Source organism: Populus alba, chromosome 14, assembly GCF_005239225.2.
Source record: "Populus alba chromosome 14, ASM523922v2, whole genome shotgun sequence".
In the NCBI taxonomy this organism is placed as follows: Eukaryota; Viridiplantae; Streptophyta; class Magnoliopsida; order Malpighiales; family Salicaceae; genus Populus; species Populus alba.
The window spans coordinates 3,474,716-3,490,160 of NC_133297.1; the positions used below are offsets into that span (position 1 = coordinate 3,474,716).

Here is a 15,445-nt window from a genome sequence, read left to right on the forward strand (position 1 = left end):
ATTTTCTGCAAAATAAACAAGTGTCAATGTTCCTGTAAGAATACGAGAATTCAGTTGTTAAGGGCATCTCAAGCTCTGAAAGGATTCTAATGTTTATTGATGGGCTATGTTTGGATCTTGCCGAACTTTATGACGTGATAGTGATTATCAAGAAAATGAAGTTGCAAGATTGATAATCGTAAGCATTCACCAATTATTGATGCGTCTAATAAAGGAAATGGATCCGTGCCATGGCGGATTCCAACTGAGGGAGACCCCGTGGTTTGGGAAGTTAAGGTAATGGTGCCGGCCGGTGTTTCCTGTCTGTTTCAGTGCAAGGAAAGAGGGGGAACCAAGAAAACATCAATTTATGGATTAATGTGGTGTTGATTCAAGTGCAGATTCCACCTGTTTGTCCTGTAGAATTAAGAATTTGATGGTGGCCAACATCTACCATGCACGAGGGAAAAAGGTGCAAGTAGACTTCTCACTAGGTTGTAAGGAATCTCTTGCGCACACACGCAAATGGAATCGACTGCCTAACATGATTCCTAGCCCCCAATTTGCTGGGATTCTTTAATTCTTATTCAGTTCACAAACAAGGATTCTTGGAGTGAAATTTTCTCATTCTTTGATGGATTCTTCGTTACAAGACACTGATCGTTTATTTTCTCATTCTTTGATGGATTCTTCTGATGTTTTCTTCGTTACAAGACACTCATCGTTTCGGGACAAAAGTCTTTACCTTTTCTTATAGGGCTAGGAATCGCTGCCTTGATTGATTTGATTTAAGAACCCTAAAATCCCTGTTCACCAGGTATCGTTCAAAGCCAATGGAACTGTTATCTTTATGCATGATTTATAACGGATGAGAGGCATGAAAACACTACTAACAGTTGTGGATATTTATCGTCAGCAATAAAGAAGATTTGGATCGCTCTACTGAGGCATTATATTTCATAATTTACAGCTTACAAAGAAAAAAAGAAAAAGGAAAATAGGAACAGCAAACTCCCGTTCCTTTTTGCTAGCTTGACTCCAGCTTCTATGCTATGGTGGATCTTCAAATTTTCACCATCTTGTCGAAGCCTTCAATTAGTAAACTCTAACAAGGCCGGATCATTCGATGCTTGAGAAAAAGCTTCTGGCATTGTAACAAAAGGTTCTCTATTCATTCTTTACGCCCTACTTTATTAGCAGGAACATGCTCGAACTCATTCCTATGCATGGATTGGCTAAGAAATCAAGGCCCCGTCTTCAGGGTGCCCGGGTTTGCAATATTCGGATTGTGGTAAACCATAACCGAGGTTAATTAGCATGAAAAACTCTGCGAAGTTGGTTATATTTTTGGACATCAAAGCCATGAAGCACCATGAGTTTCTTTTGTTTGGTCTTGAATCGGCGCTGGAAGTACCCTTCAAAAGAAGGTTCGGTGGATGTTCTAAGGAAGAAACCATAGGCTATTGCAAAGTGAAGGGAGGTCACGAAGAAGCATATCGGCTCCATGACATCCCAGTTAAGTTCCCAGAAGGTGAGCCTCATGAACCCAAGTGTCTGGATCATTATAAAGCCCAGCCCACAATAAAGCTCTCCTCGTACCTGTGTTCTAGCCTTTTTATCAATTATTGCCTTTAGTTTCTCCATATGCTCAAGCTGTTTTCTTCTTGGATCATTCGGAGCGGCCATAGTCTGTGATATCATGTGCTCCATTGATTTCGCCACCTGGTACACAAAAAAGAAATTTAGATGTGTTGATGTTTAGCGTTATAAACGGAATTGTATAAATTAGACTTAATCAGAATATCATTATTATGATAATATTTCTTTGGTTGTCCCTTGGCAAATGGCAAGTCCAGGAAAACAAGTCGACATAGGACAGTCACACACAAACCACTTTGATCATAAGTAGTATGTATCGCTGTTTTTAGACTCGGAACAGCCCAGTAAATAATTCGGTGACATGTCGATTCAGAATGAATTATTAGAAAAAACCTTTAAGAAAATAATATGTTTTGATTTTCTTAAAAAATTTATCAAATAAAAATATGCTACAGTCTACACATAGACAAAAACTACCAGTTAAGTTAATTAATCAAATAAAAGTAATTAATACCTGCTCAGGCCTGAGATACACAATGTTCCCTAAAACGATGACGTTTCCAGACTGGTCAATCAACCTTGCAAACTCAACACCTTGATCTTCATTTCCGCACTCATCAACACAGACTTTAACAAACTCCGAATACATGATCGATACTTTTGGGATCTCTCTAAGTCTCGTCTTCAACTTCTCCATCAGAGAAACCCTTAGGATCTTCTTCGCATTCTCAACAGAAATTCCGAAAGTATTCGCCTCTCCGGCGACCTGTTCCGGTGGGGTCAGACCATCAAGGTGGAGCCGGTCACTGGAAATGTTGTACCCTTTGAGCTTTTCTCTTAACTTCTCTCCAATCGGAATGGAGATGAACTCTGGTAACTGGTTAACAGCTCTACGGTGAAGGAATCGCCGGAAAAATCCTTTATCGACTGAATCTCCGGTGAGAGGCTCTTTGTGTCGGTTGGTTTTTGATGGGGCATTATTTTTTGGCGTTGTAAGGGCTTTAACCGGTGATGATGAGTGGTCGAGAGTTGCTGCAGGTGATGGAACTCGACAACCGCTGGTGATGGTACCCTTCGAAAATAATTTTCGAGAAGCCATATTTGATAAGATTTGAGGGTTTTCAAGCTGCTGAATGAGGAAGGTTGAGGTGTGATGGGGGAGAATGAGGAGGTATATATATAGGGTCCAAAGATGGAGGAGAATCTGGAAATGAAAATGGCGATATATCGGATGGAATCTCTTTGTTTCCCTTTCTGCACGGAATCAGTTTTTACCATTTATAGGTATAGATTTCCTACCGCCATCCTACCGCCTGAGAGTGTGCGGTAATGTCGCAGGATTATTTTTTAATTTGTGTTTTTATTTAAAATTATATTAAAATAATATTTTTTTAAAAAAATTAATTTTAAATATTATTACATTAAAATTAAAATAAAGTAAAAATAAAAAAATAATTTTTTTTTAAAAAACAAGTTGAAAATCAACTTTAAACGTGCACGTGGAATGAAGTGATTATATTTTTAGATGCTTTTCAAAAATACTTTTATTTTGAAAATATATTAAATTAATATATTTTAGTATTTTATAATAATTTTGATGTGATAGTATAAAAATTAAAAAATTATAAAAAAATTATTTTTAATATATTTTTAAATAAAAAATTATTTTAAAAAACATTTTTATACCACTATCACTATTCCAAACACCGTTAAAGATTATGATTTTTTGTAATTTATGTTTTAAAAATACATAAATTTATTTTAAAAATATTATAATTTTTTTCTCCAGCCAAATATATTTATAGCTTCAATGCTTTTATTTATTTCGTCTTGAGATAATAACAATATCATTAGATCAAATTGTATCAACTATTTTTATAAAAATAACATTATTTTATTTTTTATTTTTTATTTTTGTGTTGTTCCGATATAGTTCGGTTGAGTGAACCAAATTTCATAGGTTCAATGTTTCGTTTATTTAAATAAAAAACACTCAATTTTGAGTTAAGTTTTAAGTTCTGAAATTTTCGAGTTCAATCTATCAAATTAGACAGACTTTAACAAGTGTTTATGACGCTAAGTTGAATTCCATTGTTACTACTCGTCGTCCTGTATTAGATTACTCCTAGCTGTAAACTTGCAGCGCAATGCCTTCACCATGCTCTAATGTCAATTGATTATTTTATTATTTCATTCCAATAATCTAATAGCTAGAGAGAATATGCTGATATTAATATTTTTACATCATTAATTTATTATGGACCTCGGAAGATGTTTTTTTTCTTATCACATAAAATATTTTACTTATAAAATAAGTAAAATATTTTATGCAAAATAAATAATGGTTCATGTACGATATAAGATTTTAAGAATTCCCCCAGGGATCTCAAGCTCTAAAGGATTCTAATGTGTATTAATGAATTCCCGAAAATTCTAAATAGCCTAGAAATAAGTTTCCAAGTTGAATAATTGGTCATAAAAATCTCATTCACCTTCCTTATCTAAGATAGTTAACAACATATACTTAATGCTTGTTAGGTCAAAGTGACTTGTAACTAATACCTGTAAAAAAATCCTTTTTGATGAAGGTAGGGATACTCCGATACTTAAATAAATATTTTTTTAGAGAAAAAAAATACAATAATATTTTAGAAAAAAAAATAGTTGATGGCGTATACTTGATACTTGGTAGATTAAAGTGATTTGTGGCTAGTACCTGCAAAAAAATCCTTTTTGGTAGAGGTAGGGACACTCAGATACTTAAATACAAATCTTTTTAGAAAAAGAAAATACAATAATATTTTAGAGAAAAATGCTATGAAAATACATATATAATAGATAATGAAGATTGTAAACCATTGATTTGAAGGTTTTATAGTGTATTTATAGATCACGAGTCTCGTTTTTTTTTTTTGTAAAGAAGAAGGTTTAAAGTGTAATTTTATCATGATAGTATTTAACAAGGTATAAATATCTCTTACATCTATATTAATATTTAATAGAAATATGGTAGGTGCCTAAAGAACTTTTATGCACTGAAGAGGTGTAAGGAGATTAGGGTTCAAGATATTAGATGTAACTAAGTCTATGAAAGCTGAACTTTTTTCCTAGTCTAGACCTAAAGGAGGAGGGTCATTCTCGTGGGCGTGCTCTAGGTAAGATAGTCATCTCCTTGGACATGCCAATGGAGAATGATCATTCCATTGGTCGTGCCGAGAAAGGATGATCATTCTCTTGGGCATGACAAGGGAGGATGATCATTACCTTGAACTTGCTGGACTGCTAAGTCCAAATGCATTGGATTTGATATGTTTGTTAGACTCACGTTACCTTAGATTTGGCGAATGACCAAGTCTAAATACTTTGAGTCTGACATGTTTATTAGACTCACATTACCTCATTCCATTAGACGTGCCAAGAGAGGATGGTTATTTCTTTGGATGTGCTAAAGGAGGATGGTCAACTAGGGTTTGCCCTAGAAAGGATGTGGTCATTCTCTTGGATGTATTTAGGGAAGGATAGTCATTACCTTAAATTTATCGGACTGCCAAGTCTTGGAACACAGCCAAGCCTAGTGTCACGAGGCTTGGCATTATTAAACCTAGCGCGTTTTCACTAAGACATGCTTGTTTTCTTGAATATTTATACCAATAATTCTTTTATTGATATGTTAATTTTTAGTAAACATATACCGATAAAAATTTGTTTCTTCATTTATCAATGTGCAATGTTCGGAAACTCTTACTCGTAAAAGGTAAAGATATTAATTCAATTACACGCGGGTTGGAATTTTTATTTTCTTATAATTTGTTTTTCAATTTAATGATTTCAAAAAACGATCCAATGATATATGTTTGACTAAGGGCTGTTTGTTTTTGCATTTTAAAAACGTTTTTGAAAAAAATTGATTTTTTTTATATTTTTATTAACTTCAAATTAATATGTTTTTAGTGTTTTCAAATTATTTTGATGTGCTGATATCAAAAATATTTTTTTTAAAATAAAAAAAATTATCATTAACATGTATTTTAATATAAAAAGTTATTTGAAAAGCAATCACAATTACAATGTCGAACACGCTATAAGAAGAAACTAATAATACTTAGTGACCGTTTAAGAATCATTTTAGATGTAACTGCAGCTTTTAACTATAACGATAACTTTTAAATACTTTAAAAGTTAATATTACGATCCTTTCCATGTATTTTTTTTTTATATAAATTATAATTTTTAATTTTTAAAAAACCGCAGTCACAACTTTTCCTAATCAACCTTTAGGATCTTTACTTGTCGGTGCCAAAAAAACTAATACATGCTTTAGATGCATGATACCTAACACTGAAAAAAGTATAATGCGTTCACCACCAGTCCATTAAAAAATAAAAATAAATTACCTAACTATTACCACAGCCAAATAACAGAGGAGATCGAGGATGAAATCTTTAAAGATAAAGAAAAGAAAATTGTTTTATTTTTTATAAAACAAAGTAGGGTATCCCTTATTTTAATTAAAATCACACGTGCTTGTTGTTAGATTTTTTTTAAAAAATTAAAATGATATATTTTTCAAAAAAACTATCTCAACATAAAAATTTAAATCATTAGATGAACTTCCAGGATATAATTTATATCTTTCTCTAACACACCTTCTCAAATGAAAACCCTTTGAACTTAAAACTTATATACACTCACATTATCTTGTGCTTAATTATTATCAAATAAATGAGAATAGTGACATTCGAACTCGTGACAACTTGGTTATCAAGACTCTGATACCATGTTAAATAACAATATTAACCTAAAAATTAAGTTATTAGATGAAGTTACAGGATATGATTTATATTATTATTTTATAATATTTTTTTTTTTAATGTATGTCATTGATTATATTGATATAAACTAATACCATGTTAAAAATAACTCATTTTAATTAAAAAATTAAGTTATTAAAAAAAAGTGCAAAAATAATTTTATTTTTTTCTCTAATCCTAGCCTTCTTCCTTTTAACTGATGCTTCCACTCAAACAAACATAAAAAAAATAATATTAATTTGATGTTTCAATCCGTACAATAACTCTCAAAATAGATTATATTTTTTTCTTCTTCTATAACTTCTCAAAACTAATTATCATTTAATTTTGTTTCTATCTGGGAATATATAGTGCTTTTGGGTCTTAACGATTGCATTATTTTGGAAATTAAAAACAGAAAGGGCTTTGACTTGGTATGCAAATACATAATTTTGCATAATTAAGAAGGCATGTTTAATATTTATATATTCGGTAATTTTCTTCGATAAAATAGGCCGAGTTTCAATTATTTCAATTTATTTATTTATTATATAATGATGAAGAACTACTGATCATGTCATATAATATAAAATTCAAAAACTATTTAATTTAAAACAATGTTATTTCAATATTTTTTTAAAATAAATTAAAATGATAAAGTTTTAATTTTTATTTTTTAAAAAATTACTCAATCAAGTTTTGATCAAGTAATAAACTAACTTACCAATTCATTCAAGTATAACCCCGTCAACACCCATCTACTTTTTAAGAAAATCTCTATCTACACCGATTTGGTTTTAATAGAACTAATTTAATATTGCAAATGACCATTAATAGACGAATGAGTAAGTTTTCATATGTAATCAAAATTGTCCCTTTCCAGAATTATTGCTATAAAAAAAGTAATTATAAAGGGAAAATGAAACAGGAAAAATATTATAAATATAGAAGTATATAAAATACATGACGCAGTGTTGTTATATATGCAAACAAAAAATAACAACCATGTAACAATTCCTGTACAATATGCAGTGCTGTATAGTCCACTATAATATCATTAGTTGTGGCCATGAAATGTGGAAGTCCACCTAATAATTAACTTTTTGATATTATTTTTCTTATATAATATAGTTTCTTTAATAATGTGGTGCATGATTTTTTTAAAAAACATTGTTTTAAATAAAAATATATCAAAATAAAATTTTTTATTTTTAATATTAATACATCAAAACTAAAAAAAAAACACTTAAAGATATTAATTTAATATTTTTTTAAATAATAATATTTTAAAAAACAGATTGAATAGCATTAAAATATTTCGAGTGGATGCAGTGGAATCCTAGAAAACTCAACATTTATCTCTTAAGATTTTTCTCTTACAAGACAAAAGGAGTAGGTTCAGAAAAGATAACAGTACTTGTTACTCGCTAAAGCCATGTTGCTAGCTTCATCAATTACATTCAAATTGTATTAAGTTAAAGCCCCAATTTTTTTGTCGGAAAATTAATTATTTTGAAAAGTAAACTCGATAAAAAAAATTGAAGAAAAATATTATATTTTTTTTTATTTTATTGAATCATGAAAAAAAGAGTTGATAAAAAAACTTTTGGTATTTGTTCATATCATAAAAAAGAGTTGAAAAATAATGTAAAAAAAAATCCCTATCCAAAAATTTAAGTTGTTTGGTGATGTGTTAAAATATGATTTATATTATTCTCTAAAATCCCCTTCAAATAAAAGTTATTTGGGTTTTAAATGTGTACAGGCCCACATTACATTGTATTTGATTTTTTTATCAAATAAAAAAGGATGATGAGATTTGAACTCGTGACCGTTTGGTCATCAAAGTTCTGATAGCATATTAAATAATCATCTCAACCCAAAAGTTTAAAAGTTTAAGCTATCAAGTGAGATCTTTAAATATAATTTATATTATTTTTTAACAAATAACATTTTCAGTTATTTAGGTTTTTTTTGGGTAATCGGTAAAATCTTAGTTATCAACTTTTTTAGACACACACACACACACACACATATATATATATATATATATAAGGGAGTTTTAATTTCAATTTCTAAGATAAAAAAATAATAATAACATTTTTCAATTGCATTTGGAAAAAAAAAAAAAAAACAGCTCCATTATTAAACTGGCTCTTAAAATTGTTGCAATTTAACGGAAAACCTTTCTGATTAGTGACAACTCCTCAATGTTCAATTCAATTTCCAGTCATCATTTTGGAATATTTAAGTGCATATCAAGTACTAATAACATATTTCCTTAGAAAGTCTAATTAACGGGCTTTGAGTTATATAATAAAAAATAATATTTCCTAGCACGTAATTAACGTAATTATAATTAAACAATAGTAATCATCAAGATTTGAACCTCATTTCATTAATCCTGCCTGAACCTAAGCCTGTTGCGTAAACATGATATTCGCCAAACAAAAAATTGATGCAGATATTTTATGGTGGCAAAGGAAGTGAAAGGTTTTAATTAAAAATAAAAAAGTTGATGAAAAGTCTGATAGAAATGTGTGTGTATATGTGGACTGACGTTGACAGCAACCATTAATAATATAATATATAGTTATAATTGTTAGATTTAATTTGAGAGTAACTTGAAAAAAGCATGCATCATTAAATTATTATATTAACTTGTGAATTATACTGAGTTATTTTTTGTAAAATAATATTTTTGTTTTCGGCTTAAGCAAGTTTAGATGCATCAATCATCATCACTAAAAACTTATTTAAATTATACAAGTTTTGGCTAAATTAATTTTTTATTTGATTTTATTAAAAATTTAATCCGACTTAAATTTTAAATATTATATTACTTGAATCAACTTACCAGATTGGATCGGATTTAACAACTTATTATAAAAACCTTTTTTTTTTGTATTTAAAACAATTTTAATCTGCATTACTCCAGTACACGTGTAATAATTTCTCCATTCCCAGTTGAAGCCATAGGAAACAAAATCTTCCACCTGGTTCAAAAAAACATGCCTGCTTGAAAACTGCAGATGTTCGTGAGTGTTTCCCATTGATGCAATTTGGAAGAGGGACGTGCACCACGTCAGGCCAGAAATGAGCTGCGTCTCTTCAGCGTAGACCGGAAGCGACGTGGGGTGGTGGTTCTGACTTTAATTTGTGGACAATTGGCAAGCTTTTGCTTTGCTAATTAGTCAAGTGAAAGGGATTGTAGTGGAGTTGAGGTCATCACAAAATCTTTATCCAAAGTTTTAACATCAATTTTTTTTTTCTATAATGGAAATGGTTTTGAATTTGGTGGTTAGAGAGTCTTAATTGTATATCTAGGGAATTAAGGAAAAAACAAATTAAATTTAAAGACAAATTGATCTCTTTAACCGCAAAAAAAAAAAAATTCGGTGCATTAAATATTTTTTTTAAAAACACTACTTTATTTCAATGGACATAGTTTTCAATCCTACTAATAAATGAATTAAATTAAATTTTAATAAAAGTTGATTCCAAAATCTTGTTTCCATCAATGTCACATCCTCTCCATACAATCCAAACCTTGATGGACTCATTTGTCATTCATTTCAACCCAAGATCCACGTATTTTATATATATGGATGCAAATTGTTCCATAATCGAAAGCTTGCATCCCGAGTCATGACTCACGAATCCATTTCAGGACCTTTGGTCCCAAACGAATTATGATCTGTTCACAATATCTTCCCACTAGAATAATTATATAGAGAGAACAAGAAAGAACTGTATATATTTAGCTTCCTAGTTTCCCCACCGAACCTCCATAAATTTCAAATAATTGTGGGTGGTGTAAGCATCTCTTTATCCCCCTCATAAGTATATTCTCATGATCTAAGCGTAGCAATACATAATCTTCTCCTGTCTGCGATAGAGATGGATTTTATTTTCATTTCTTTTGCATGTCCTACGTCACAAGTCATTTCTCTTAATTTCTCTACTAAATTCTCCATGCCTTGCTTCCATGTACGCATGCGTTTACTACCACAATAAACATTGAATTCTTTTTATTTTTTCGTGACGTGAGTTCCTGGTTGTAATTGGGTTGTGTTCTTCGATTTCTAGCTTTCGTTATTATAGGAATGCTACGATGGAAAATGCCTTTGCTTTTAGAATTCTTTACGGAACTACTTCATCGTTTCACTTGAAAATCAAGATGTAGAAAGATTCACGGAAACTAAAGCAAAGAGGGAATTCTAAAATTCAAAAACAACTTTAACTTTATGTGTAGTTTTACTTGTAGCATGCACGCACCAAAGGAGGGATAAATAATATATTGATATAATTCACGCGGTACGCATCATCTAGTCTAAGATTATAAATGTAAGACTTCAAAAATATCTTGCAGAATAAAGCACCCAGTCGGCCGTCGACAATGGAGGAGGGACTGCATAGAACGATAGAGTCAAAGACCGTAAAAAAGTCTTTAATTAATTGAGGGGATCGGGCATATTTTTCCCTATTCGAGTTCTGAGACGGGAAAAACTCCTATTTGATCACTAATTTATTTGACAGTACCCATTAATTAAGGACCTGATTTTCTTAATTCAGACTTTTGCATTTAAATTCATGTTTTCATTTAATTAATAGTTTATTTTAGATTTTAGAAGATTTTTTAATATAATAACAGAATTTTAGTAATTAAATGGTTATAAGTTCGAATCTTACCATTTTAATTTTTTTTAATTAAAATCTAATCAATAACTATATTAGAAAATAATATAAGTTATATTTTTAAATCTTATTTAATAAATTTATTTTTTAAGATGATTACTTCACAGTTTTTCAAATTAAGGTTTTAATGATGAAGCTAATTGAGTAAAACATGATCGTTGATAAATATATATATCCATTTCTCATTAATTTATTGTCCAAAATAATACTATAACACTTAACACAGTCGAGAAAATGACGAAAAGTTTTAGAAACCTACTGCCTCGTGAATGCATGCGATTCATTATTTGGCTGCCAAACGTAAAACCTGTGGGGGTTGATTCTTGAGAATATTCGTAAACGACAAGTCGGTGCATCGGTTAATTAAGATATCAAGATCTAGTATTATGATTCGAGAAAGCAACGGTATATTATTTAAGTGAAAATAATGAAAAGTGATGATAAAAGGTTTGAGATTTATATAGCAACTCTTGAGTTTGAGTTAAGGTGTTAATTTTTTATAAGAGTCTGGAACAACCGGGATTTTACATGTTCACCTAAACTTATAAAATGTGTTTTTTGAGGGATGAGATTTTTTCAAATTAAAAAAAAAAAAAAAAATGGAAGAAAGCGCAGACAATAATGTGTAAGGCGTAAGTTAAGAACAGATGAAATTATAAGAATTATAAATATGGTGTGAGAATGGAATAGATGTGAGAGAATTTTGTAAGCCAAATGCCAAAAGTAAGCAAAAGTCCACTCATACTTGTTGGGTGACTCTTCATCGCTAAAATCGTGCCACGTTACTTATTTTTTACAGCTCATCAATGTTTTTGAAAATGTAATTATAATTATTTTTTAAAGTATTTTTTATGGTAAAATATATTAAAATAATATTTTTTTTTTTTTTAAAAAAAAAATTATTTTGAGATTAACGTATCAAAACGATATAAAAATTATATAAAAAATAATTTGTTTTTTAAAAAAATATTTTTATAAAACACGGTTAGAACAACTCAAAGCTTAACTTGAACGAAGCTTATTGACAATTCATTTGGGGTGTAGATGGGACTTGTGAAAACATAATAAAATTAACAATTATATGATTAAATTTCAGAGATAACCCTAAGCATATGCAACCTTTATAAGCATAAAAACATTAGTTAATTATACCTAAAGTACTGTGCCGTTGACGATGAATATCGAGAGTAATAATGCCTAACATGTTCTTATAGAACATAAAGATAACTATTCTGTTTTAGGTAAAAGAAATTGGATCTAATTAAACGATAATGGTGCCGACGGATTTTGGGATTCTTAAATAAATCAAGTGGGGCAGCGATCCACAGCCCTATATATAATAAGTAGAGAGATTTTTATCCAAAAACGACGAGTGACAAGTAACGAAGAAAAACAAGAATCCATCAAAGAATGAGAAATCTTCACTCCAAGAATCCTTGTTTATTAATTGAATAAGAATTAAAGAATCCCAACAAATTGGGGGCTAGGAATCATGTTAGGCAGTCGATTCCATTTGTGCGTGTGTGTAAGAGATTCTTTACAAGCTAGTGGGAAGTCTACTACCCCCCATCATCTTCCCACGAGCACTGTACATGTTAGCCGCCTTCGAGCTCATCTCTACAGTAAAAATGGCGGAATGCGCGTTTGAATCATCATCACATTAATCCATGAATCATGGCTTCTCGGTCCCCACTCTTGCCTTACACTAAAACAGAGACAGAATCCCATGTAAGAATTGTGGGCGCACTAGGCGTGGAAGCACCATCACCATGACTTCCCAGACCTAAGGGTCGAGCTCCCCGTTGTTGGAATCCGCCATGGCACCGCTCAATTTCCTTTACTAGACACTGCAATAATTAGTGAAATGCTTGTGATTTTCAACTACTATTGCAACTTCATGCCCTAAAAGTTTGATGAAATCTTTGCTTTAGGGATGAATTGTTTCTGCGTAAGCCCACTGAATTTTACTAGTGTCGGCTTTTGAAACTATGGAGACTGACCTCATGGAAATAATGATAGCATTTTGGTGACAAAAACAAGCTTTTTTCCGACGAGGTCCACTTAGCCACTAGCTAGACATTATTTGAATTATGGGATTCATGAGCTTGGAGAATTACAATATAAATACGGAAAAGCTCCTCCAACCACATAATGATCTGCCACATGAGAAAGGCACCACTATTCCTCTGTGATTATATTTTTGTCAATGACATCATATATAATGTTCCATACATGTTTATTTATGCTAGATCTTCACAGTAATTATTACAATCATACGTTAATCACATCCAAAAATGATTAAGCAAGATGGTCTATACTTATTCATGATATATACCATGCCAAAAGAAGGGCCATCTAAAATTAATTAGCCCAAAGGAAGAGGAGAGAGTGACGCCATGGCATTAATTCAGGTTGCTAGAAAATGCTATAATTAAGCATGATAAAAAAATAAAAAATAAAGCCCAGATTTGAAAACCTACATTAACCTAGATATAAAAGTTGCTGAATACTAATCTACTAAGAACATGGAAGTCTATTTAATCTCTGGTGATTGAAAAGTAAAATACAAACATATTAATGCTCCGTTTAGAAATGCGAGTATGGCTACATTATTGTAATTATCGTAAACGTGTGTTTCATAAAAAATAATTAAAATAATATTTTTAATTTGAAAAGCAAGGTGAAACTGCAGTTCTTATCCACATTTATAAACAAAACAAACAATGAAAAGTTGGAAAAAAAACTCCAAAATAAAATAACCAAGGAATATGAAAATCCTCTTCCATCAACTTCAATAGAAAAGATGAGGCTTCCTCAGTGCCACCAGCATTAATAGGCTGATTATTATTTATTTTTAATGCTAATGGTGTTTTATACCATTGATTACTCTCAGTCCCATGTGCTGTTGTCTTCTCGGTGTCCTGTTTTAACTTTAATTACTTCGTTCTTCTTGGATTACACTTTCCCAAAAGAAAATGAAGAAGACAAGAAGAATTCTTGGTTTGCAAGAAAAGGAGAATTATAAAACTATAAGAAAGAAATGGGTGAAAGGAACTCGTAAAAGATGGTAATGTAGCAACTTGTATAAATGTCGCATATCGGATTAGAGTGAGATAATTAACTCAATATCGAATCTTTTTTTTATTTTCCAGAAAAAAAGTTACCTGCTCCAACTAATAGCTTTCACGTTTTCAACTTAATTAATTTAAAACCACATCAAAGTTAATGGTGACTCGGAACTAATTAAATTGATCATAAAGCAGGTGCACTGATTAGGTTTCAAGCTGTTAATTAGGCCTCGAAAGAATGCTCGCAAAAACTTTAACCATGTCCTTTGTGGGTGCAATGCGGTCCGAATCTGAAGCACTAAAACACATTATTCGATAGAAATTGACAGGAGTGAGAGCGATGAAGTATATATGATATGCAGAGTATATTAAATTATATAGGATGAACAAATAGGGCTCGAGTCGGTTTCAGCACTCGAAGAATCAGCTTCCGATTCATTAATCGCAAGGGTCCTGTCCCCTTTTCGTGGCTAATTGTGTATCAGTTTGGATTCCTCTAACAAGTGCACACCTGCAATCGATTCATTCGAAGCAGTAGGGGAGAAATCAGAAAATAAAATTAAAAAATTAAAATTTCAGTTATTTTATCATTTAAATTAAAAATATAAATATAATTAATCGAGTGGTTGAAATTGTTTTTCCTTACAGGCCCTACCCCCTGTCTCCGCCCTAGTTGTAGTCATAGTTATTAAAGAAAATTTAGTGTAAAGCCCGGGCTACCAGTAACTCGGATTGATTTATTTAAAAAAAATAAAAATAAAATAATATTGTTTTCAAATTATTTTGAAAAAATCAATGAATTTTTATGAGATCAACTAAATTAAAAAAAATCCATTTCAAGTTGAATTATTTTTAAAAATCAATCTAGATCAGGAGCATATCAACTGAATTTTATATTAGCCCATCGAGCCTTGCCGAGTTAATAACAATAGTTTTAAAAGCGATTAACGTTGCCTGTGACGGCTATAAATTTGCCATTTACACTAACTATTTTCTTGCTTCTTTCAAGGAAAAAAGAACGGAGAGAGAACAATTGACATTTGACAAATATATATTCTTGAGAGTTACATGTATATATATATTCTTGGGGGTGGTTTGAAATTATCAAATTGGGAAGAAAAGCAGCCATCCTTCAGAATCCATGCCGGCTTGAGATTTCGGGAATCGTAATCTCATTGTAGCTTCTTGTACCAGCAATGTTTGCTGACCCAATTCATATTAAATAACTTAGAAAAAGAAAAAGGAATACACCTATATATATATATATATATATATAGAAGGTTTGTCAACGGTCTTATTGAAAAATATAAA

General features: G+C 30.9%; 1 protein-coding gene across 1 annotated transcript; it reads right to left on the reverse strand.

The window, feature by feature from the left end:
- Positions 1-902: 902 nt before the first annotated feature.
- LOC118034138 (calcium uniporter protein 4, mitochondrial) lies at positions 903-2,763 on the reverse strand. The gene is made up of 2 exons (XM_035039346.2): positions 2,093-2,763; positions 903-1,701 (listed from the first exon to the last, which is right to left on the reverse strand). The coding sequence occupies exons 1-2, from the start codon at positions 2,675-2,677 to the stop codon at positions 1,288-1,290; spliced, it is 999 nt and encodes a 332-aa protein (XP_034895237.1). The 5' UTR covers positions 2,678-2,763; the 3' UTR covers positions 903-1,287.
- Positions 2,764-15,445: the final 12,682 nt, after the last annotated feature.